The sequence below is a fragment of the Batrachochytrium dendrobatidis genome, assembly GCF_000203795.2.
Source record: "Batrachochytrium dendrobatidis JAM81 unplaced genomic scaffold BATDEscaffold_4, whole genome shotgun sequence".
NCBI classification, from domain to species: Eukaryota; Fungi; Chytridiomycota; class Chytridiomycetes; order Rhizophydiales; genus Batrachochytrium; species Batrachochytrium dendrobatidis.
Genome location: NW_006281102.1, coordinates 309,399 through 334,142, shown reverse-complemented (window position 1 = coordinate 334,142; position 24,744 = coordinate 309,399). Strand labels below are relative to the sequence as shown.

At 39.8% G+C, this 24,744-nt stretch overlaps 6 protein-coding genes across 6 annotated transcripts; 5 read left to right on the top strand and 1 right to left on the bottom strand.

The window, feature by feature from the left end:
* Positions 1–1,487: 1,487 nt before the first annotated feature.
* BATDEDRAFT_87389 (ERMES complex subunit MMM1) lies at positions 1,488–3,106 on the top strand (the record flags this gene model as incomplete). The annotated part of the gene is made up of 5 exons (XM_006678140.1): positions 1,488–1,673; positions 1,892–2,110; positions 2,166–2,258; positions 2,357–2,494; positions 2,576–3,106. 5 exons carry the CDS (start codon positions 1,488–1,490, stop codon positions 2,960–2,962), a joined length of 1,023 nt encoding a protein of 340 aa, XP_006678203.1. The 3' UTR covers positions 2,963–3,106.
* A 30-nt stretch (positions 3,107–3,136) lies between these two features.
* On the top strand, positions 3,137–4,147 carry BATDEDRAFT_10389 (uncharacterized protein; the record flags this gene model as incomplete). Its single annotated transcript, XM_006677653.1, has 3 exons — positions 3,137–3,254; positions 3,524–3,811; positions 3,906–4,147. 3 exons carry the CDS (start codon positions 3,137–3,139, stop codon positions 4,145–4,147), a joined length of 648 nt encoding a protein of 215 aa, XP_006677716.1.
* A 283-nt stretch (positions 4,148–4,430) lies between these two features.
* Positions 4,431–6,784, bottom strand: BATDEDRAFT_87388 (uncharacterized protein). The gene is made up of 6 exons (XM_006678033.1): positions 6,221–6,784; positions 5,992–6,158; positions 5,869–5,934; positions 5,226–5,536; positions 4,678–5,143; positions 4,431–4,604 (listed from the first exon to the last, which is right to left on the bottom strand). Exons 1-6 carry the CDS (start codon positions 6,711–6,713, stop codon positions 4,446–4,448), a joined length of 1,662 nt encoding a protein of 553 aa, XP_006678096.1. The 5' UTR covers positions 6,714–6,784; the 3' UTR covers positions 4,431–4,445.
* Positions 6,785–7,792: 1,008 nt separating this feature from the next.
* On the top strand, positions 7,793–9,034 carry BATDEDRAFT_87753 (uncharacterized protein; the record flags this gene model as incomplete). Its single annotated transcript, XM_006678139.1, has 5 exons — positions 7,793–8,192; positions 8,297–8,354; positions 8,412–8,562; positions 8,673–8,800; positions 8,899–9,034. The coding sequence occupies 5 exons, from the start codon at positions 7,793–7,795 to the stop codon at positions 9,032–9,034; spliced, it is 873 nt and encodes a 290-aa protein (XP_006678202.1).
* Positions 9,035–9,424: 390 nt separating this feature from the next.
* On the top strand, positions 9,425–11,461 carry BATDEDRAFT_87754 (uncharacterized protein; the record flags this gene model as incomplete). Its single annotated transcript, XM_006678138.1, has 1 exon — positions 9,425–11,461. The coding sequence occupies one exon, from the start codon at positions 9,425–9,427 to the stop codon at positions 11,459–11,461; it is 2,037 nt and encodes a 678-aa protein (XP_006678201.1).
* Positions 11,462–14,076: 2,615 nt separating this feature from the next.
* Positions 14,077–21,852, top strand: BATDEDRAFT_23864 (uncharacterized protein; the record flags this gene model as incomplete). The annotated part of the gene is made up of 5 exons (XM_006677796.1): positions 14,077–14,099; positions 14,167–15,534; positions 15,647–19,304; positions 19,403–21,022; positions 21,130–21,852. 5 exons carry the CDS (start codon positions 14,077–14,079, stop codon positions 21,850–21,852), a joined length of 7,392 nt encoding a protein of 2,463 aa, XP_006677859.1.
* Positions 21,853–24,744: the final 2,892 nt, after the last annotated feature.

The following is a 24,744-nucleotide window of genomic DNA, read 5'->3' as shown; positions in this document are numbered from 1 at the left end:
TGCACCCATGGCCATGGAGGCGGAAGCATCCGAATAGACTGCATGTGGAAAAGACGTGCTTTGCGATGTAGACGAAGTAGGAAATGGGGATGAAGAATCGGTCTTTGGAGAATCTGAGTTATGATGTGGCGAGGACAGCACAGGATCCATTTGTTGATGGGAATCAGACAAGTGAGTATTTTCAGAAACGCCATTTTGATAAGATGGATCATTTACAGAGTTTAAAGTAGAAGCGACAATTGGCTCGACATTATTCCCCTTGGTGGTCAGATTATGGTCAGATGATGACGAAGAAGGATAAGGCAGATAGGGACGTGGAGAAGGTTGCTGTAGATGTGGCATGGGATGTGAACGAAATGAAGGTCTTGGCTCCCAATAGATCTGATGCTGTGGATTAGCATCGTCATTCAAGGGTCGGACATGTGCAAGTTGCTGAGGTGGCAGTGCGCCAGGTGGCAAGACCTGAGCATGTGGTTGTCCTTGAAGCGGAAATGAACGAGGTTGACCGTGAACATAAGCCATTGCCAGATGAGGCATAGATTGACTGGGAATTAGTGTATGTGATGGCTGATGTCCGATTGGTTGCGAGCCATTGGATAAAGCACCTGGAACAGGGTCAGAAACAGTAGATAAACCTTGATTGTTGGAAGGATGAACTGACTGCATAGGTGGATAAGGTGGATGAGCATAGTATGGTCGAGCCCTCATTAACAAACCCGTTTGATTTGCAGGAGGCCGAACCAAGTGGCCGCCATTCCCTCTATCAGATGGCCAGACTTGCATATGTTGGGATGATGGATGAAGTGCTGATGATAAACGCAATCCAGTGCCATGACGCAGCGCATCGGGACTTGGATTGGCAATCGGTACCAATACAGGTGATCCAGACCGAACCAAATGCGGAGGATGTTGGTAAGAGCCTTGCGGGTTGACAACTGGTCTGAAATGCTGCAAGTGTGGAGGGAGGGCCGCATGTGTCTGAAATGATGGTCTACGAAAACTAAATATTGAAAATATTGGTTAGAACATGGAATCAAAGGCCTGACAAGTGCATTCTCAACTGCATGAGCAATGTGTTGTATCAAACTAGTCTTCAAACTGCATACTCTTGAGCCATGATGGACGGTTGCTGGCCAACAAGAGTTGACTGCGGTGGAATGCGATCGCCAGACTGGTTCAAGGACATGTTCTGAACTCTGTCTGCTGCGTCATCTGCCAAAGATGAAGTTGGCAGAGTGTTGGCATTGAAACTGGTTGGGTCGGAACTGGAGTTGGAATGCTCTGACATTTGCGAGTCTTTTCTAACCAAACTGTCTGCCAATTCCATACGTATATCAATGGTCGAATAGTAGTCAGTAGCGCAATGAGCTCCAATGGTATATGAATGTCTTGTAATAATAGTCAACTCGAAAACTCCCTGAAATTCCACGTTTCAACTCTTCCAAACATTGCTCCGCTTGCTGCATTCTCGTGCGATCTTGTATCAAATGGATCGTTCTATTGAAGCTGCTGTGCAGCTCGCTAACAAAGAGTTCATCAAGGGTTTTATTGCTGGACAGATCATCCTATGCATTCTCTTCTTCTTCTTGCTCAAGGTCTTTTTATTTAGAAATTCAGATGAAACCAGCCAGGAAATCGTCCGTCGAATGCATCAACGCATTGCTGTTTCAAAGGTAAAATATCGCAGTTTTCAACCAATACTCCTTCTATAGCTGTCATGCACTTTCTGCCTTGTGCTGTACTAGTCCGCAATTTTTAGATACTGTTTTGTTTGAATTTAAACGGAATCCTTTGAGGCTCAATCATTACTGGATCATTCTCATAAACATGTCTTGAATGCACTAATCTAATGATTTCATTCAACTCTATATTACTACCGTATGCATCTTAGCCAAAACCTGTTTCAGCTCAGCAACGACGGACTATTGACTCGCTGATTTTAGGCAAAATTGGCTATAACACTAGTCAGCATCCATTTGAATCTTGCAATTGGCTAAACATTTTAATAGCACAGTTTCTTTTAACATTAAGAACAGATGCCGAGTTTGGATTAAAAAGTGTGAGCATGCTTGACTCGATCCTGAATAGTGCATGGAAACCTAGCTTTTTAGTAAGTTTTTGCTCAAAACTATCTGATGCGCGCATCCGTACTGATTACTCTCTAGGGTGATATATCTATTACAAACTTTTCGCTTGGAGAAGAATATCCTACATTAAAAAACGCCCGAGTGAGATTTGCTGAACCCGAGTCTGGAATGGTAAGAAATATTGCTGCTGAAAACAGTCACAGCTCAATAACCTGTACGATCTATTGCGCATATTCCTAATCCATTTTAATGCAATCCTGGTAATACAGAAGATACATGTCGACTTTTCATTTGACGATCAGCTCACATTGGGCATTGATACCCAAATGCTCATCAACTACCCCAAGCCTGGTATGGCTGCTTTGCCCATCTCAATTGTTCTTTCTATAGTTAAATTCTCTGGAACTGTAAGCTTTATTTTCATTGATTTTATTGAATTGGAATTTCTTGCTTACATCTTGCACTGATTGCCACGCTGATCAAAATAGTTTGTCATCGAGTTTGTATCAAAACCCATTCTTCCAGTTTGCCAACAGCCATTATATAAATCACAAGCAAGCGAAACAAGCACATCAGATTTAGGCCATCATACCTACGTTTCGGTGTCTGTTTTAGACGACTTTCTTCTCGATTTTGACGTGAGATCGTTGCTAGGTCATCGCACCAAAGTCAAGGACTTGCCTAAATTGACAAGTTTGATTTCCAACTCACTAAGATCGGTGTTTATAAGTGAGATGGTTTTCCCTGCATGCAAAATGATCAAAATACCAAATGGCGAGGAGTTATTTGGAGATATTGCCAATGCAGTCGACGAAAACAGTCATGATGTTTTTTTAAATCAGGAAAATGGATCAGAAACATTAAAAAGTGCCTAAATGCGTTGTCGGTCTGAGCTTGCGATTTAATTGTCTAGTTATTATGATGTAGCTGATCAATATAGCAGTTTATACAAAATACCCTCAGGTTGAGAAACGACAAAATTTTCCAAAAAGAAAAAATGAAGGCCAAATTTGTAAACTACACATCTCGAATCCATTACAACAGCATATATGAGCGGACGAGGTGGATTCAGAGGAGGAAGTGGTGGTCGAGGTGGCGGCCGAGGAGGTGGTCGTGGTGGATATGGTGGATACGGTGCTCCTCAAGGACCTCCCGATTATGTTGTTGGTGAGCATACGATTGCCGTGACATTGTATTTTTCTTGTTCAGCTAGCAATCTTGAACTGGGTCGAGATAACATCATCCATTAGTCAGTATATGTGGATATACTGTTGATATCAATTAAATATCAAAATGTGTGCATCTGAATTGAGATATTCGTATCTTTTGCCGTGATCATGATTGCAATGTCTAGACAACTTTCATCCTATCCATTGATTTGCTGCACTTTAATCCTATTCGGCACATTGCTAACCTCTATATGTCAACATGTGTAGAAATGGGATCTTTCATGCATCCTTGCGAAGGAGAAATGGTTTGTGCTCGTCTTCCCACACAGTCCAAAATTCCATACTTCAATGCTCCCATCTACCTTGAAAACAAGACTCAAATTGGCAAGGTTGATGAAATTCTCGGTCCAATGAACGAAGTTTTCTTTACCGTGAAATTGCAAGATGGTGTTGTTGCAACAAGCTTCAAGCCCAAGGACAAGGTTTATATTGCTGCAGATAAACTGCTTCCCCTGGATCGGTTCTTGACTAAACCTAAACCTCCTGGTGGAAAAGGTAGGTCTGCTCAAGGATAGATCTGATATTGAATATTGTATTGCTAATACTAATTTGAATCATTGCGTAGTATCTAAGCCACTTGGTCGCCAAGGCATGGTAGAGAAACGTGGCGGTCGCGGCGGTAGAGGCGGCGGCTTTTCTGGTGGTCGCGGTGGTGGTTTCTCTGGTGGTCGCGGCGGTGGTTTCTCTGGTGGCCGTGGTGGTGGTTTCTCTGGTGGTAGAGGAGGTGGATTTTCCGGCGGTAGAGGAGGCGGTTTCTCTGGTGGTCGCGGCGGTGGTTTCTCTGGTGGTCGTGGTGGTGGTTTCTCTGGTGGTAGAGGACGTGGGCGATAAACAAGTGCGTATCTTTGAAACCATCTATTGATCATTATTGGTTCAGATTATTATCATGTCAGTGTTTGCTAACAATCTTGATTTAATTTACTATTTTAGCATCAGATCAACTATCCGAACAGCAAGTTTACTATTGCTCTATCACTCTATTTCTCACTTTTCCGCACACACCTGCTTTTGACTATAAACCTGTTTTTCAGCATGCACAATGTTTGATCTTTATATATTCTACATTAATATGGTGTAGCAGCTTATTTCAAAAATATTATTGGATCTACAATTATTTCAAAACAATGCTTTATTCTGTGGAGAATAGCTTGATGAGCTGCTTTTTGTCTACCTTGCCCATGGTATTTCGAGGTATCTCTTCAATGAACACCAACTTTGTTGGGATCTTGTAGGATGCAAGACGAGATGTAAGCCACGATCGAAGGCAATCGAGTGTAATGGTCCGAGTCTGAATTCACTCGAAAGTTTTAATGAGTTTTATCCACATAAAGCAATTCAATTGAAACAACACTTTAACTTGCCTTGTTCTTTTGAACAACAATAGCACCCACTCGTTCTCCCCACTCGGGATCCGGTACACCGACAACTGCTACTTCCTCAATATCTGGATGATCATACAATTCACGTTCAATATCCAACGCAGATACTTTAAATCCACCTGTTTTAATAATATCCATGCTAGCACGACCGAGAATTTTGAATGTGCCAGTTTGAGTTCTGCACGCTACATCACCCGTTTTAAACCAATGTCCTGGCTCAACAAAAGATTCAAGAGTCGTGTCAGGTTTGTTCCAATACCTAGAAAAAACTTGCGGTCCTCTAATGAGAAGTGAGCCTGGCTCATCAGGTATGTGCGTGATGTCAGCAGAGGTGGAGGGCGATTGAAGCATGATTTGAACGCCTGGAAGTACGTTGCCTACTTCTCCAGGAATACGTGGCCCCTCCAGTGGATTTCCCAAAGCCATACCAACCTCTGTCATTCCATATCTGATATTTACATGCATTTAAAACCAAGACACGTTATAGTCTGCTTAGTTTGTCGAATCTAATTTATACCATCAACCGTTACCTTTCTAGCAACCTATGGTCAGTGATTTTTTCCCATTGCTGAAATAGAGATGTAGGAAGTGCACTTGATCCACTGACCATGACCCGAAACTGTTTACATATCTGTGCGCATTCATTTTGTTTTTCGACACTCATTTCTTCAAAAGATGCAGCAAGCTTGGCATAAATGGTTGGCACAGCCATGAAAAGAGTTAGATCTCGCTGTGAGCACTCCCATCTTTGCCATATATCCTTGGCATTAAATTTTGAGTCTGCAGTAAACTCACAAGTCGCACCGGACCATAATGCACAAAGTAATGCATTTATGATCCCCTAAATAGACCAAACAAAATATACCCAAAGTAGTCTTGTAAGCATTTTCATGACTGATTATAGATCAATAGACATGTATATAGATATTCAAGTAGAATGTATAAAGCAATTTCTTGTAAAACTTGCGTGAATATGGTGCAATGGAAGCACATGTAAGATGCGATCTTTGGATGTCCATTTCCATGCTGTGATCATAGATTTAATCTGTGCATCTATACCAGCATGAGTTAAAAGTACTCCTTTCGGAGGTCCTGTCGTACCGCTGATGGTTGATTCATTAGTACACATGAACTGCCAGCACGTATTGAAAGAAGCGACAAATAAAATCATACATGCCTGGTGTAAATCAACATTGCTCCCCTAGACATATCAAAATCTTGAAGCTCCACGTCAATAGCCTAAAGCATAGTATTAGAAACAGCAATGTAATGGATATCATACAAACATGACACTACTTTAGGTTTTTGATATAATGTAAGCTCGTTAGATGAAATCCATTGAATATTTGGAAGCTGCCGTTTTAGGTCGGTAATCCGATCATTGAATGTGGAATGGTACAAGACAATTTCTGCACCCGAATCTTGGATTGTATAGCTTAATTCTTGAACAGGATGGGATGAGCCTAGTTATAGTAAAATGGTAAATTATAGTCCATTCTTTTTTGAGCAACACATCGAGTCTTACATAACGGAACAGCAATTCCTCCTGCGGCCCAAATCCCAGACATGCATTTCACATAGTCATATCCTCTAGGCATCAGATATGCCACTCGCTGTTCCTTGAGATCGCTGATTTTTGAACGAGTCTTTTTGTTTGCATATAGCAGTAGGCTCTGTATTATCACAGTATCATGGAGCAGATCGCCATATGAAAACTGTTCACATGTTGAATGGGCTTCAGTCTTGCTTGAATTCGATGTATTGTTATTGGATGGAATCGCAATGGCTATTTTGGATATGTTGGAAACCGCAGTGCGAAACAGACCAATATCTGGGAATGATACTTGTTGGCAGAAAATAGTTGATAGTGGTTGGTAGCGAAGAGTTGATGCGCTGCTCCTCCAGACACTTGGAAATCGGCTTCTTATATCCAAGTGTTTCAACAAGGTTGGACTCGGGCTTTTTTGTGTTGTGTTGACCAGTAGTCGATGAAATGTCTGCATTCTTAATAGACTCATTCTACTTAAAGTAGAAGCTAAGCCAAGTCAGTTGATTCAATGTCAAACCCTGTACTGTTACTTGATGGTTGTATTTTAGAATGTCGAAATGAATAATTGAAGCAATAATAGATTGTCATGAATCAACACATATTTTGCAATCTTAAACCAGTCTGATGAAATAATAGTTTACCCAATCTGTTGATATTTCTTCTAGTCATTGGCATGGAAGCAACAGTGTATTGTCGAGATTGCAGTCTTTGGGGTTTTGAATTAGATTGTAAACGTATCCGAGTTTAATTGAGTAGTCAAGCTCAATGCCTGGATTACAATGCATGAATCTGGTGAGTGTACAATGCATGGTTATGTCAAATGAGGCAATTTCAATTTAAAGCTATGATTTGACTGTATTATATGATGGACATTGTGTTTATTGAATTGAAAATGTATAAAGTCAGTTTTTAATAGAAAAGTAACGAATATCCAACCATTGTTTATTCCAAGACAATCACTGCAACATGAATACAAAAATGGAGATTGGATTTCATTTCTAATCTGAATTTACCATTAAATAACTCGTGATTGTCCTATTTAGTTGCATATTGTTGTAAAGTATTCGTCATATAAAAAACTACAAGTCAATAATAGTCATTACAACACCAGTGCTCTCAACTTTAACACATTCACATTTTCTTTTCACTATGATACATTATGAATGAATTTCTTTTGAATTTTCGAATTTATAGTATCCGTGAATTACATTTAGGTTTACAATACTTGTACAATGAAATCTAAACCACTTTTCATATTACTTACAAGTACTGTTCCAACATTAACAGAGCTGCATTTTTTCTATTTGCAAGGAATTAATACAGCTGTAAATATCAGTATGAATAGACCCAAAACAAACGAGATTTACACGCATCATTTGTTTTGAATCTACCAAAACATCTCACTACCTGAGGATGGGCCACATTTCACAAATTCAGTGCATATGTCAGCAGATGCCGAATTTTAAACTTTTTAACGCAAAACAGCTATTGGATTTAAAACTAAAATTTATTAATCAATAGAGGTCTAATCTATAGCATTTTGTGAGGATGGCCGAGCCCAAATGGAAGCGTAGCAATACACTCTCGCGAGTGATGGATGGAATATCTAAAAGCCGAGAAGTGTTGACCAATACAGCAGAAACCAGCCAGAAACAAGGCGTTACAATAGATAGATTTAAATCCGCAGCAGACACACCTGTAAATCAGGCATCACAAACAACGCAATGGAGGCCTCCACTTCAGCGACATTTAAATGCCAAACGAGAGGTACAGTTTATTAGCATTCGTGTGCGTGTCCTGAATGGAGATGCCGAGCACGATTTTCAAGCCCGTTTTGAGCCTGGTAACTTGCAAGCCGAGGTTGTTACTGAAGCCATTTCTGAAAAAGAAGGATTGTCATCTCAGGAGGCTAATCTTTTTGGACTATGGGTCGTGTCGAAAGATCTAGGTAAAGTTTTGAATATCTTGCTCAAGTGCTTGCTTTTCTAGAAACTAATATTTGGATTGGATCGTGTGTTTCAATTCTTTGCAAAATATGCTTGCATTTGATAGAATTGCAACTTCGTCCCAAGCAGGATATTTTTGCTTTGATGATCTTTTGGAATCGATGGTAAGCTTGTTACCATTTATTTTCAACTTGATGTATGCTGATACTACTTTTATTTAGGATGATGAAATACACACATTTTCCTGAAGCAGATAACCCATCTCATCCCATAAACCGACATTGGTTTATATATCGTCGTGAAGCAGCTGCATCTCTTGTAGAAGAAACTGGACATCCTTCCGATCCTGTTATTCGACTGCTATACGGAGAAGTTTGTTTTTATGATCAAAGCTTGTTTAAAAATGTATGCTAGCTTTGGTATAAAGAAATCTGACGTGCTTTTTACCGTTGAATTATTTGATACATAACTGCCATCGCTAGGCCAAGAGAAATGTACTTACACGACGATGGATCTGCACCCCAGCAGATGCAGCAGCTTTAGCCGCCATACAACTGCAGATTATTTATGGTGATTTCAACGAGGGAAAGTTTCCACCCGGATCACTAATGTAAAATTGATACTTGCTGTTGGTCAGGCATCAGCAATGGTAATAGAATATATGCGATTTAAACATATTGCTAACAAAAATACCCTACATATCTATAGAAACGATGATCGTTATGAACAATTGATACCGGTTCGAATGCCTGAAAAAATGAAACCGGTTCAATGGGAAGAGGCCATTTTAAAAAGCTACAAACAGTGGCAAGGATTAGATTCTCGAGAAGCAAGAAATACGTAAGATTTATACCAACAAAAACAAAAATGCACCAACCCATAAAGCTAACTTGGTCCAACAGGTTCTTGGAAATTGTCAGAGAATGGCCATGCTATGGCTGCTCATTTTTTCCTGCATGCATGGAATTGCCACCTTCTGGGTTTTTTGAATACCGTACTCAAAACTACTTTATTGGTTTGAACTATAACGGGATTGTGGTTATTGATGCAGATCTGCATGTAAGTTGAAACCAATCAACTGATATTATTGTTCACGATCAAATCTTGCTTGATATTATACTTTATTGACCTGAACACTCTTGACGTGCATTAGAAATATGTGCATGCTTTTGTTTGGGAGTCTATATGCTGGGAGTCAACCCAAGACTACTTTACAATCCAATTGGTAAAAGACATGAAAATCAAGAGTATCGTTCTAATTACACCACAGGCACCCATCATCAACAATGTAGCACTACGACTACAATCAAAATGGAGACATGGCTCTCGAACAATTAGTCTTTTGGAAAAATATTCAAACAAGCGGTCTCCACAGCATTCGCCATCTTCCCAGGTACCACTGCCTCAATCAGCAACTGGCGCTCATTTGAACCTAGAACCTAATGTGCACCAACACTCTTCTAATCAAATAGTTCCAGTAGATACTCACTGTACTGAAATCAAATCACAAAAACCATCCGCACCTGAAATGAGTGAGCAAGACGCGATGGAAGAGGCCATCTTGCAAGAGTATTTGAGAAACCAAGCCGTTGCACAAAAAAGGCGTAGCATGCTTCCTCCAAATGATCCCGGCTATATTCCAGCCTCTAATGGAATACCCGGTAATATACGCACGCTCGCTGATATTAGTGCATACAATCAACAACAGCAACGACAAAATCAAAAGTTGATTGTACCAACTAGTCTGGCTGTCGCAACAGTTGGTCAAGGTGCAATAAATGAACAGATGCAGGAGCAAAAAAGACAAGAAATACAGCGGTATGATGACCATGCTAAATCACAGTCATTGCGAATCGATATCAACTCCAGTTCCAATCCAAATCTGAATAAATCTCGTGAAACTCCATTGAATGCAACCCGTCCACTTAGTGGATCTCAAGTACTGTCAGCTAGTATTTCAAACATTGTTGCAACCGAAAAACACATAACCGATTCTATTGAAATGATGGCATCTGCCACTCAAAAAGCAATTAAACAATTTATGGGCAGCGATGAGAAACTGCAAGAGGCAATTCGACAATCTCCCACTCGCTTTACGGTTGTCTCAAAAGACACGTCCGAAACTCCTATACAGGACACTGTTTTACCAGAAGGGTTTGAGATGAAAGCTATCAAGCTTCGATCCAATCATAAAAATACCAATAATTTGCTTTCTGACGATCCAAACAGACTTGGCGTGCCTTATCCCGACACCATTGCAGATAGACGTCAATCCATAGTGCAGCAACAAAAATCCACTTTACCAAATTCAGGAGTTTTGACCCATGCTCCTATTCCTGAAATAGTAGCAACTGAATACAATGACTTGAAACAGAACCCAGATGATGTCCAGTTTAATAGTCTAAAAAACGGTCGAGCGTCCAGAATTTCGGCTCAATCAGCCAGCATCAAAAAACAAACATCTAATATGACACCATCATTTTCGGCAAAACGAACCATCAGTGATATTGGCAAACAAGAAGTACTTTTGGGAGGAAGTAGCTTTGTCAGTCATACGCGCCGTCAGAGTAGTATTCAAGTAGCAAAGTACCAAACAGAAGCAGAAGTAAACCTACTGGCAGAACTAGATGCACTTTCTACTCACTCTGGACCCCAGAATCAACATTTGGCACCAAGCACTAGCTATAGTATGCATCAGAAATCCATCAGTCAACTCGGTGCTCGCGATCATGACAATACCGATTCCAAAGCCCATGATGGACCTGCAAGCAATTCAAACGATCTCGATAGATATGTACAGAATATGCAATATACATCACAGCCTGGGTCAAACTCGAGTGTTGTTTCGACATCTACTTTGCAGGTGATTTCTGGTAGGACACCAAGAGCTGTTGAAAAAGAAAACAGTTTTAACATCCCAGATTCTAATACCAATACCAAGCCTATGGCAAATATTGAAGCACCACCAGACCGATCGTCACACATGTATATGACGGCAACTCCTTCACCCCAATATACATCCAATACGGCACATTTGACAGCATCAGGTATAGGACCAAGTGCTACACCCTCGCAGTATAGTGCTCAAAATAGCAGTATTTCTGTTGTTCCGCGTTCACCCAAGCCAAACAGATCTGCTATTTCAAATATAATGCAGGCAATGATGGCTCCAACCGAGCTTAAGAAAAGGATTGATGATGGATTTGATTTTGATCAGAACATTGGAGGTGTTGGACCAACAGTGCAGATGAATGTGCAGCGAAAGAAATGATTTACAAACACCGATCCTCAGGAAAGATGATTAAGATCACCAATTTGTGCTCAGTTTTTGACTTTGAGCTAGCAAAGTATAAAGGAAGATTAGGGTTTGGTGAGATGGCCCAGGACTCTAAACCGACCATCCGCCAGAATGCTGCAGTGAATTTCTTGCGGAATGTTGCATTTGGAAGTGCTTCTCATCGGCCTTTGACATTAAGTAATACTAGAGCCAACACCACAACCTCAAAGTCGAATAAAGTATCTTTAATTGTTAAACCTCAATCAGAGCAGCCCGCTTCAACTTTTCTACCAACCAACAACTCTCCATCTACGATATTAGGCATTTCATCCAACACAGTTGGTGAAATAGCATATGGCAGTCACCACGACAATGTGCCACCATTGATGCAGGAAGAAATAGCAATGGACATTCTTCATTCTGATCCTAAACCCAGCATAGGAGTCAATAGGGCTAATGCTTCTGTTGATGATGTAGAAAATGCAGACTTTCAGCAACCTAAAAGCAACAAAGAGCGAGCAGCTCTGGGATTTCTATCAAGCCTGACAACGCCGGCTGAAGCATCGACAGTCAGCTTTAAAAACTCGAGTCTTCAAAGCATGAGTGAACATCCTTTTGTCGGTCGTATCAGTCAGTTGCGACCACAGCCAATCATCCAATCACTATCCCAGGTATCATCGCCACTGCAATATTTCAGTGCAGGAGATGAAATGGAAGATGATAATACCCCAATGCCAAGCACTCGTCCCACTCCAAGAGCGTCAGCATATACTCAATACCACGGATACACTATTGTACGCGGAAATACGCTTTCAAAAATCATGGGTGACAATTTGAATGCAACATCAGTTATTCTAGAGCAATTTAACGATATACCCGTAACAGTCGTCACTTCAAATGTAATTAAACTTTGCTCCTAGAGCAATTGAATCTTGTTTATTGAATAGAGCTGCCAATATTAATTTGATGTCTATTTCGAGTAGGGATCTCCATTTGGACTCTTTTCAGTAATTTCATACAAGGATGTCAGGACCGTGGTCAAGAAACAAGGATCACTTACCAAATACTCTGTAAATCCATATCTGTAAGTCTAGTATGTAGGTTGATAATATACCAAGATACTGTGATTTGGAAAAGTATGCCAACTGTGTATTTTTTTAAAACAACCCAAACAGTGAGCGTATTGGCTTGGGAATGGCAATAGAAGTTGTCAAGCGAAAAAAGGTTTGTTGACTGGACTGTAGATACCGCTTAGAAATGATTTGTCATTCTGCGCTGCTAATTTCTGTTTTCATGTCATCACATACAGCAAACGGCAGAGTCATTTGCAAATCTACTGGAACCAGCGTTTACACTAAGGTATATCTCAAAATCTGTTGAATGTAGATTTGCATGACTAAAGTATACTAACTCCGACTTTATAGTTCCAAAGGAGCTGAATGTTCATCATATAATCCATACTTTTTGGATGACCCAGATCTTAAAATGGGAAAACACAAAACAGTTATTACTCTGCCATGCTTTTTGGTAATTGATACTTACAATCGATTGAATGCCTCTGTATATTACCTTTAAACTGAGGTTTTTAATATCCTATTACTGTAATTTTTTCATATGGTTTAGGGAACAATCATTCAACCAAGCAAACCATCTGATATTCAGCGCGAGCTAAATGAGCATTTCAAGGAAAAACATCCAGATATTGACTCGACTGTTACTCTTAGTCAGATCAGAAATCTCAAGAAAAAACTACTTGAAATTGCACAAATACAGGTAGACTTTATGCATTAACTTGGATTGACGACCAATTTTGTTTAGTTTTGACACTATTTGATAGGATTTGGAATTATCTAGTGTAGCTACTGCATATGTTTATTTTGAAAAACTCATTATTCGTAATTTTGTAAACAAGAGCAATCGTAAACTCATGGGAGGTGGGTTACTGGAATGCACGTAATAGTTTATGGAGAAACTTGATGCTGTATATTAATGTGATGATCTTGCTAAACTTTTAATTATGTTGTATGGAGTAGCTGTCTGTTTGCTTTTGGCTGTCAAGGTCAACGATCCAAAGGATTCCAACTACACGAGATTACTCCAAGTAAATACACTTTATTTTGTTGAATGCATATATGCGATATTGTTTTTATCATTGTGATTTTACCTGTTCGATTCAAGCCAACTAAATCTACCTACATGTCAACTCTGCGTTTGGAACTGGTCCATATATTTTATAATGGGCTGTATCGTACAATCACAAGACTGTAGATAAGGTGCTGGATATATCACCAAAAGATGTGTATGCACTGGAGTTTCAAGTCTACACAGCGCTGGAGTTCACACTCTTTCTCCCACTTTGTGAAGTGCTTCCCCACCTGGATCGTATTCATGAAGCTACTGATAATGCAGAAGAATGATTTTTGCTATTTTCGAAACACATTCAACACATTTACACACTACAATTGCTATGCATACTTTTTAATCTTTTAGTTGTGATTAATGCATTGATGTTGGCAATGGCATAGACTCTTTATCAATGTATATAAATTTAAAGACAATTCAAACCACGATTGAAACATTCATTTTTATTTACAAATACTGTTGCTGGAATGATTCAGCAAAACATTGGATTGTAAGATGAGATTCAAGTACAAAATACAACATTTCAATATTCGCATATTGAAATTGATTTTAATCAGTTTTGTGAATTGGTGGAATTCAAAAGTATTGAGCTGTAGGTTGGCTTATCCACTTGTAGTGCGCATCAACTCTGGATCTGTAATCTACATATTTATGACAGCGTCTCATTTTGATTGCAAACCGATAAGACCAGATGGCGTTGAGCCAGATTCTGCCATCAACTCAGTAAATGCACCATTTGTAGCCAACAACTCCATGCTGTCTGCTCCTGCTTCTGCCATTAATGCACCAACATCTAAACTAAAAGCGAATGTCACTACGAATCGGTCGATGCGTTCTTTGCCTCCAAAAGTTCCCGGCTCAGCAAAGTTTCTGCTGGAACTTCGAGTCGATGCAGTCTATTGGCAGAGTGTAGGGCCAGATTCAGCGCATGCATTGGCCATGCCTGGCTCTCGGCCCGGGAAAAATACTACTTTCGACACCAATTCAACTACTGCGAGTAACACTACGTTAAAAGCTACAACTGGTACATTCATACCAAAGAGGAGCCATACTGCCTTCTCTCATCGTCCTTTGAGTCGGTCGCGTTCATCAGGATTTGGTCATGACGATACTGTCGTGAGAGTGCGTTGGTGGGGAGCTGATTCGACAGATCTGCTGTATCCGCCATCATGTATCGGACAGCCTGGTGCACAATTTTCACTTTCCAAGCCATACGATCATTCTGCATTGCAAGTCTCTTTTGGCCACCAACTAGGTGCATTGAGCTCTCCAAAATCTGTCAGCACCATGACATATCAAATCCTTTGCTCGCATCGGCAGTTCAACACATACTTGGCTGATATGGGGTCTTTGGAACTTGAAATAATTCGCAATGCCAGATCTACTGGGTATGTATCTGTCAAAGATTTGCCCTCTATTCTTGCTAATCCAGCCAAATCTTTTAATGGAATACTTCCTATTCACTCGCGACGAGGTGCTCATCGAAATATGCAGTTGGGACTTGCTCAAGTCTCGTTAGCAATTCTTTCTCTTCCTACTCATACTACTCCGAGTTCACATGGAACTACAAAGCTTGCTGGATTGGCCGGATCTTTACTACCCCAAACTGATATACATTCAAAACCATCTAAATTCGCCATGACCCAAGGCATGAATGCTCATGATACACCTGCTGGTTCCGATAATTTTAAATACAAATCATCAGATTCTAATTTTGGATCAGTACCAGAAAATGTGGATCAAATCCCGTTATCCCTTTCCAATACAGATCTAGCATTTTCAACCCAATCAATATTTCCAGATATGCATGATCAAAGTCAACCTGAAAATACTCATCCTATAGCTCAAAATCATATATTCAAACAATCTCTGGATGAAAATTCACAAAGTTTCAATAGCCATTTGCAATCAAAACCATCAGAATTGTAAGAATACCATATTTTTAACTTGCAATTTGTGTTTAAAGCATTTTTATGATTGTATGCTTTTTTCCAATCTGGCTTTAATACTTTGACTCATGTATATTATTTGAAATAGGAGCAACCCTGGGCTTTTAGACAATATCGAGCAGATAGCATTACGGTTAAAAAATTCAATAGATCTTGCACTACCTTCTACAAGTACCATTGAGTCCAGACCTGTGTACAATAAGATGCATGCAACAGAGCGAGAACCAAAAAGTGCTATAATCGATGATAACATGACTGACAATGGCAAAGCTGATTTTGTAAAAAATGTAGCCAGAGATGCTGTTGATTTGGAGAATGTTAGCCACTTGGAATCTGCTTTTGATCTTGACTCCTATGCCAGTGATGAAAGTATAGACCGTATTTTAACAGATCACTATGTTATCGAGGCATTAAAGTCTGAAGCTGGCCATCAGCTATTAGATCGAGACGGTGTTTTGGTTATTGACGACGATTCATATCAACTTAGTACTGATGCAAGTCGCACTAGTTCCATCAGTGAAAAGTTTAGTGATGACGAGAGCATTGATAAAAACCTTTTACACACGCTAAACTTCAAACTTGCTGATGCTTCTGATGCAAACATGCCATCTCGTCAGAATATGTCTATCCGTAACTCTTCCAATCTACTTCACAAAAAGATTCAGGATTCTCATTCGTGCCGCATCAATTTTACATCACTTTCACTCAATCCGTCAAAGCTGATGCCAGATGTTGTTTGGCTCGAGTATACGCTTCCCTCATTCAATGGTGAAACTCCTTTGCAAGGAAGATTACGATTTCAGCCAAACGCTACTATTACGAAAACATCTGGAACCCAATTTGCAAAAAAGTCTATAGCGAATCGATCTGATTTTGTTAAAAACCCTGTAATGTACACAACACAAGAGTCTATTTCGATACCAATCCAGTTTAACGACACGCAATCAATTATTGCATTATCTGATGAACTTTGCCAATTCAAAATGACAGGTCTGATGTCGAAAGGAACAGGCAAATATGTTCCAGTGTCTAGATATTCCACATCTAATAGAGGAAATCGAGATAATTTGCTGGGTAGTGCTAGCCAGCTATGGACTGCAACTGGTATTCTTAAATGCAAAGAATTTTTGCTTTCAAAACAACTAGACTGGCAAGGTAAAGTGGATTTTTGGGGAACTGATATATCCAAACTTCCTCAGCCAGTAAATGGGGCAGCAAAATCCACACTTTCAAGCTCTTTAAACAAGATATCTTCTCAGCCTAATTCTACTTCGCAGCGGATTGGTGACTTGGCTATAGCCATTGATTTCTATACCAGTCCTATAGTTGACACCAATGATACGCGTTTATCGCACCATATACCAAATAGCGATCTTCTACCACCAAACATGAATTCATCATCCAATGTGCCTAGATCATCTCAGCTTAATTTATCCAATCAGAAAAGTAAATCACCACTAGTAGCACCTGATAAACATGGTATATCTACTGTACAGCCCATGTACTTGCACCTACAGATGAAATCTGCACATGTATTAGAGATTCGGCCACTAAAAGAATCGCACTCCACCTTTTTATATCTTGTCATACGATTGTTTTCATCTTCTACACCTCCCATTCAAACTGCTCCAATTGCATATACGCCTTCGTCTAACGCAGCATCACGCTCTCCAAATGACTCTATCGATTTTCATTTTTCAACAACGATGCCACTCGCACTTTCCGAAGAGTTTTTAAAAACCAAAACACAGTCTCCAATCGTTGTTGAAATTCATTCGATCGATGTTTCTGACTGTGTTGGTTTAGTTTGGTCACCGGAGATGCACGATAGAAGCTCGACGACTCTACTTGGACTGGTTCTCTTACCATTTCCACAATTGATTGCTTCTGTAGTTTCATCGTATGCCTACCTGAACTCTATTAATTCAGAATCGGTTGATAGCAAAATGCCTGTTCTTATACCAGATACTGAATATGCTATTCGTGATCCGTTTTCAGGAACATCAAAGGGATGGATCACTGGCTTTCTTGCGGCTGGAACTTGGAGTCAAATTGAAAATGTAAGGTATACACAGTTTGGCGTATCTACGGGAATTGACAAATCTGATGTACGTCTCACTTTGCCATCTAGCGAGCAGTCCAGTGGTGCAGATGTTGAGAATGTTGTTCATCTGCAATCCCCTGTTTTTGAAAATATTATACGGCCAACAGAGTCCTATCATAACTCAAATCCACAGGATATTGCCCAAAAAGATTTTTCAGATGATAGCTATCACGCTCATTTAGACAAAGTGGAGGCTTGTGAGATTACCCCTGCGGAGTGTTGCATTCAAGTGTGTATTCATCGTGCTTGTGGTATTCTTGGTCTGATCAAAACTCTTTCAGATAACATGTCTGGACTTGATCGCGAGACTCTTGATTATATAAAGCAAGTTGGTGCAAATGTGTTTATCACATTAACACTTTTTCCAGATTACAGTCTAGATAATCCTGATTTTAGCATAACGGATGCTATATACGATCCATCAACGATACGCACGCCATTAATTGTTCAGTCCTTTGCTCCCGTGTTTTCACATCAAGTGGAGCTAACTATTCGGGGCTTAGATACAGATTTGATATCGTGGATCCGAAATAATGGTACTGCTAGTGGAAAGATATGGCACTGTGTTTCAGGCGATATGTCTGATTTGGATATATCTACTAGTATTTTATTGGGAGAGTTTACAGTTCCACTAGAAGCATTGTTGCTACGACCGAGTGGAGTGCATGACGAATGGATGCCTGCCTATCCTGCATACAAGCAATCCACTTCAAGTAGTGATTTTGGCTTGGATCGTCTCACTAGTGAATTGCAAAAAAAGATTGTTGCTGCCGTTCAGGTATCAGTGCGATTCCAAAGCGGAATGGAATTGGGAGAGTTTACGAATTCGTTACTAACTCGAGATTTTTCCAGTAAATCTCTTGGTTCAGAACCATTTTTGTCTGCAACCCTTACTCCGTTAAAACTATCAATCGATGTTTCACATGTAGTCATACCAACTACCAGTACCACTTTGAAAAGCATGAATGATATAGGTCATACCAAGTTGTTGATCAAATGGAAATATCCAGTTGTTGATGGTTTGGAATCAAGTGAGTCTGAAATTGTTTGGAAAACCGAAAAATCTGAACCAGCAAGCCGAGATCCAAAAGGTATTGACGGTTCATGGAAACTGGACTACCACAAGTCGATCGTACTCAAACTATCACGTGAGATGTATTTGCATTTTCGAGATAATCTATGGGAGGTGCAGGTAGTGACGGTTGATGATCATGGGCATGAATCCCAGATCGGATCTGCGTGGGTAGATTTTTTCCCTTTGATAAATCAAGCCAAAATTGCTCATAGATCAGGACGAAAAGCAACTCGGGATCGTTTAATGCGAAACAAATCTCAACTAAATGATAAGGATGATATGCAAAAGAAACCTTTTGAGCATAACTCCACTTTTTTCAAGTCAGTACCACTTATCCAAGCGGATAGTGTAGATTTGAAAGGAGCTGCAATTCAATTGCAATTAAAGTTTGATGTGATTGGTAGCTCTAAATTGTTTGAAACTGCTCGCAAAGATCGCGTTGCGTTTGCATCATCCACTCAAAAGATTGTGGCCTCCAGCTCCCCTCCGACTGATGCACATGAGTATGCCATTAATCGAGAGTTTAAACCGTCATCCAAAAGTCTTCCCATTGCGTCGATTGATCAGGTTAGCCGTGTACTTTTGATAGCTTTGAATCTATTTACTGTTACCGCTTCGTTCGTGTTATTACTAGTACTAACTTGACTTGGATATTGGCTGTGTAGTCTTCCTCTGTATTGGAAAAGCTGCCTACTTTGAATTTAGTCGTATCAGTTGAACGAGCGACACATCTTCCACTTATGAATGATCCATTTGCCGACTCGATGGTTTCTCCTTTTGTCAAAGTATCGGAAACTCAAACTATTCCACCAAACTCGTTTGTTTCTTTTTCCTGGCCTGTAGATCCACACCAACCAGAAACCGAAAAGACTCACTTTCAATCCCGAGTGGTTGGTGCGTTGACCAATCCTTTGTGGCATTATCAAGCTTCGATTGCAGTATCACGAACAGAACGTGCCTTGTCAAATTTGAAACTAGATGGAAACATTGATTTCTATGTTTATCACATCCCAAATTTCAATGTTGCACGAGATGGTAATAGCGATATAAAAGCTGGTTTAGATGTCAAAAAAGAACTGATTGGCATTTCACGGGTTGCATTCAGACCACTGTTTGGCGGAATGCGGGAAATTCATGGTTGGTATCCACTCAAGAATGTAGATGGATCTACTTGTGGGCAACTTATGGTTCGTATTTCTCCTGCAGAATGTCCACTACAAGCGCTTAAAGAACTTTCGCTGCCAGTCGAGTCCCTACAATCGCAGCCGATAAATAGCAAAATACTAAGCAAAGTGCAGAATAGGCAACGACGTAGTCATCATACACAACTGATTCCATCTGCAGCAATCGCGATTGCTCCACCTCATTCACTTTGTAAAACTGATGTACTACGATCTACTGGACCGGCTGATGCAAACGAGTTTCTTGCAGCTGCAGTCTCGGCAGCTGCAGCAAAGGAGTGTAATACTGAGCAACCCATTCAAAATGTCGATACATGGGTATGGACGGGTACAAAATGGGAACATCGACAAGTCTCTGTTCAGTCTCAGCCGAAACTCACCAACCAAGCAGTATCGCTGCCATCTGATCATCCATCAACACATGCATCTGTACCAGCTTCCACTTTGTTAAACAACAAGGAAATGCGCCAAGCTTGCCAAAAAATAGACGACTGTAAACCCAGCCGAGCACCGCTAAAGAAAACATTGACTGAAACCATGCAAGAGCTAGATCGGCTACGCGAATCCATGTCTGCGCGAATGGTCAAACTTGCTGAGCCACAATCTGAGGTACATGCTTCACACGCACCTTTAAATTCATCATTGATTCAAAACTCGGCAACAGCTGCTATAAACTCATTGGCAGTATCTCCTGCTTTGGAAAGCAAATCCATATGTGATGAGATTCCTCAGACCGTGCTCACTGCTGCAAATACTTTGGTTTCAAACACAAGACTTGATACTGAACAAAATCAATTGAATAATACGCATGATTCAATATCATTACCAGCTCGCTCTGCTTCCCCAGCCTCCTCTTTATTGATTTCGAAATTTAAAACTTCAAGTATAACGCACGATGCTATACCAAGTATTGACATTCAAAACCCCATGTATACACGGCAAGACGCTAATGTACCGCTGCAAGCGTCATGTAGTAACTGTAATCAATGTGCCATTAGCCCATCATCAGCATATCCCAAGATATCTCATCGGTATCCTAAAAAAAGCTTAAATATTGGTGATTTGACTTTTTCTGATGAAGATACTATAAAACTGTTACAATCTGTGGAGCGTATTGAGCTAGAAGCTAAGCAGGCAAGTCTGATTTATTGTTTTGAGAAACCAATGATTGACTATTTATAAACATAATTTATATACGTCAATATGTATAGGCACTCAGCAACTATAGTTCTGTAGATGGTCCGACAGTCTCGTCAGCAATAGATGTTTTGGATCTTGGTTCCGAGCATATTTTTGATATGGATCCAAACGTATTTAGCGATTTCCAAAATACTGAGAACCATCTAATACACGAACTCGATTCTGTTGATAAGCTACCAACTGAAAAAGCTGTGGATTCAGAAATGGCAACACATCATTTGGAGAACACTATTCAGCCCGATGCAGTTGAAAAGGACGATCATGAGGATAACATTGGTGAAATTGTTGGTCGGAAGCTTTATAGTCTGACTCTTGATGAAGCCAAAATCAATGCTACACTTGTCACTCAGCAAACCAGATCTCAATCAGATGATGAACAAGTTGATAAGCCATTACAATACGCCTTGGACGCATACAACTCAAGAAAATCTACTTTTGTTTTACATCCTCAATGGAAAAGCCTTCATGATAATACTGCCTCCCAATTGTCAGTCTCATCAGCCTTGTCAAATCTGGCTCGTGAAAAGGAAAATGCTATTGATAATACTTTGATTTCTGAGGTAGTTCCTCCAGCTCCTACATTAGATTCCGACACTGCTCGCCTTGCGACTCAACCGCCTCCCGTTACTACACGAATGGAAGAAGTAATTCTATCTCTTTCACAATCATCGATTGAGCGCATGACACAAGTATTCCATAAATCAACTCTTTCTGATCCTTCGAGTCTAGATTAACATCCTAACCAACTAATTTTTCAACTGGCCAGTATACAACATTTAGGTAACTTTTGTTCAGAACGAGTCAAGTTGGATTGATTTATCAAATTAATCTGCTAGCATCGAGGCTTTTTCGACTAACTTCTACTTGAATAGATATATTGAATCAATATATAATGATGAATTTCTAATTAAAATGATTATTTGAAGCCGGATAAAAAGAGTTATTTGAATTTATTGAGAAATCCACCCATTTTCCCTTCTTCTCGTTTAAGTGTTACTCCACTAACATGAAGCACATTGATATTTGACTTTCCGATAGATGCTAAGTTGAAAATATGTTGATTATTTGAACGTGAGATTGAGCAACACGATTTAATGCCATAAATCAATAAAATGTACTCACATCTCACAATCCCCAAAGCTGCATCAACAGGATCAATTTCGCATGCAAGTACAACTAAAGCAGTTCAACAAGCCAGCAGTTAGCACGATTGATAAAATTAAAATACAGTCCATGAGAAAATACTAGATTTTACCTGGATTATTACTGTATCTTTCTCGAACAAGCAACTGTTGAATGCGTGGAATAAAGTCTGGATTTGTGCATACGATATTGCCCAGTTTTTTAAAGTCAACGCTTGTCAACACGTTGGCAACGCTAAACTCATTATACTGAACAGCTACGATTTTAACACACGGTGTTAGTTTTTTAAATTTCGACACTGGTTTACCACTATAAATATGTTGCAACACATATCTTGACATCTAATATTTACAAATCAACAAATTTAATATACTTTTGATTTCTAGTGGTCGTTTGGATGTTTCAATGACCTCTTTGACATATTTTTCAATCAGTTTGCCTGATTCTTTGTCTGATTTTTCCACCAAAATCAACACAGATCGTGCCATTGATTCTGCATGCATGCCTACGTTGAAAAATGAATTTACTAGATATTCAACATCATCAAATTCAAACCAAATGTGCCTAGTTTTAATAATTACCTCCAAAAACTAACGACTCGAGCTCAGTAGCCCATCTTTTAGAAACAGCAGCTGATTCCATTTCATACACAATTCTTTTAAGCTTTCCACCAGCTCTATTTCCTTCTCGAGTGTTGCACAGATCCAAAATAACCTCTTTTTCAGACGAATTGACCGCAATCACGCGACGTAGCTCGATCGGATAATATGGTTTAAACACTTTGGTCTTTCCTTGCTCTGTGCAGTTGAGTTCAAATTCGCTAATTGAAATATCGCACTTGGATCCTTTGAAAGACGCTTTGAATTTTTCTTTAAGATAGTTTTCAGCAGTCGGTGCAAGGTTGACAGTGGATTGTTTGAGATTGTTTGTGCTTGATTGTATGTCAGGTTGTAGGATCACTGGAGCAACAGGGCAAGATTCAACTGTCTTGATAGTATCAAGAGACTCGGGAGTTTTTGATATTTCTGGAGCATCAATTGCAACTACGTTTGTCTCGACAGGCTCTGACTGCTTTGCTGATTCTGATTTACGAGATTGTTCTATATCTGGGGATGAATCTTTTGAAGCTAGTACATTTACCGAGACAGACACATCTGCTGAAGATTCATTATTTAAAGCCATTGCATTTCCATTACTGTTGGTATCAACTTCAACAATCTTATCTGATTTGAGTACTACTGTTTCCTCATTTTCAATGACAGGCTGAACCGTATTACTATTATAAGTTTCATAATCAGCACCTTGAAGATGATGCATTTGCATGGCATTGAAATATCGTCCAGAGTTTGGTCCAATTGAAACATCCATATCGCTATATTTGATATCTGCAGGTGTTTCTGAAGGCAGAGTAGTGATATTATTTTTGGTGTACGCGTTGGAAGCTCTTGGTGTCTTGTCAAGAGCATCAGTAGACTCTTGGGCAGGTAGATTTTGCTTGCTACCAAACTTGAGCGATAGATTGTCTGTGCTTTTTTTAAGTCCTTTCATTATTGAAAATGAAAACCCTTTATGATGTAGTTTTTCTGACGGCTTAATATTATGCTCGTTAAATGTATCTGACGGTTGTCTAGACAAGCCCTTATCGTCTTTTTGTTGGCTGACAATTGATAATGAAGATTCATTTGTAGGAGCCGGATATGCTTTAGTTTCTGCTGTTTCTGCAGGTATAGCAACAAAAGCTGTCGGGGTCGATTTTCTATTTTCAGCGGCGGTTTGGTCTTGTAATGCAATTGTTTCTGTAGACTGAAAATGAGAAGCGTTTGTGCCCATGACAGGCTCGACAGTAACATTGACTGCTGGCTGTATCACCAAACTAGTAGCCTCTGTATTTTGAGTATCAATATCCTGCACAGACTTTGATGCAGTGGTTTCCTTTAAATGATCCGTGCTTTTGTGATCGCCAAGATGTTTAAGCTTGTAAATACCCTTTGAAAGCGACGCACCAAACGATCGCTTTTTTTCCTTTGATACTGAGCCATCATTATTGGTTTGATGAGATTCATCAACACGCTCCGTGCTTTTAATATCCATACCTGCTGATACCGAGATTTCATTTTTTTGAGACGGTTTCTCTGGCAAGGTATCAAGACTTTTTGCTGACTGGACATGATCCTCATGCAAAGAATTCCTGCTACAACTTTCAAAAGTGGTTGGTTCCGGGGTTTTTAAAGTTTGCAAAACTGGTTCACTATCTGAAGTTTGGATTTGTAAAACTGCTACGGGTTCTGTAGGCAATTGTATTTCTAAACTATGCACAGTTTTTGCTCGAGTGCTGCTAGTAGTTGATGTTGCAGTAGGGGATTCCACCTGTGTAGTGCTAACCTCTGTTGTGAGTGGAATAAGTGGTTCAGCACAAACAACTTCAAGCTCTACCGTTGGAGTTATTTTAGAATATGTAACATTTTGCTCAACAGAAACGGGGA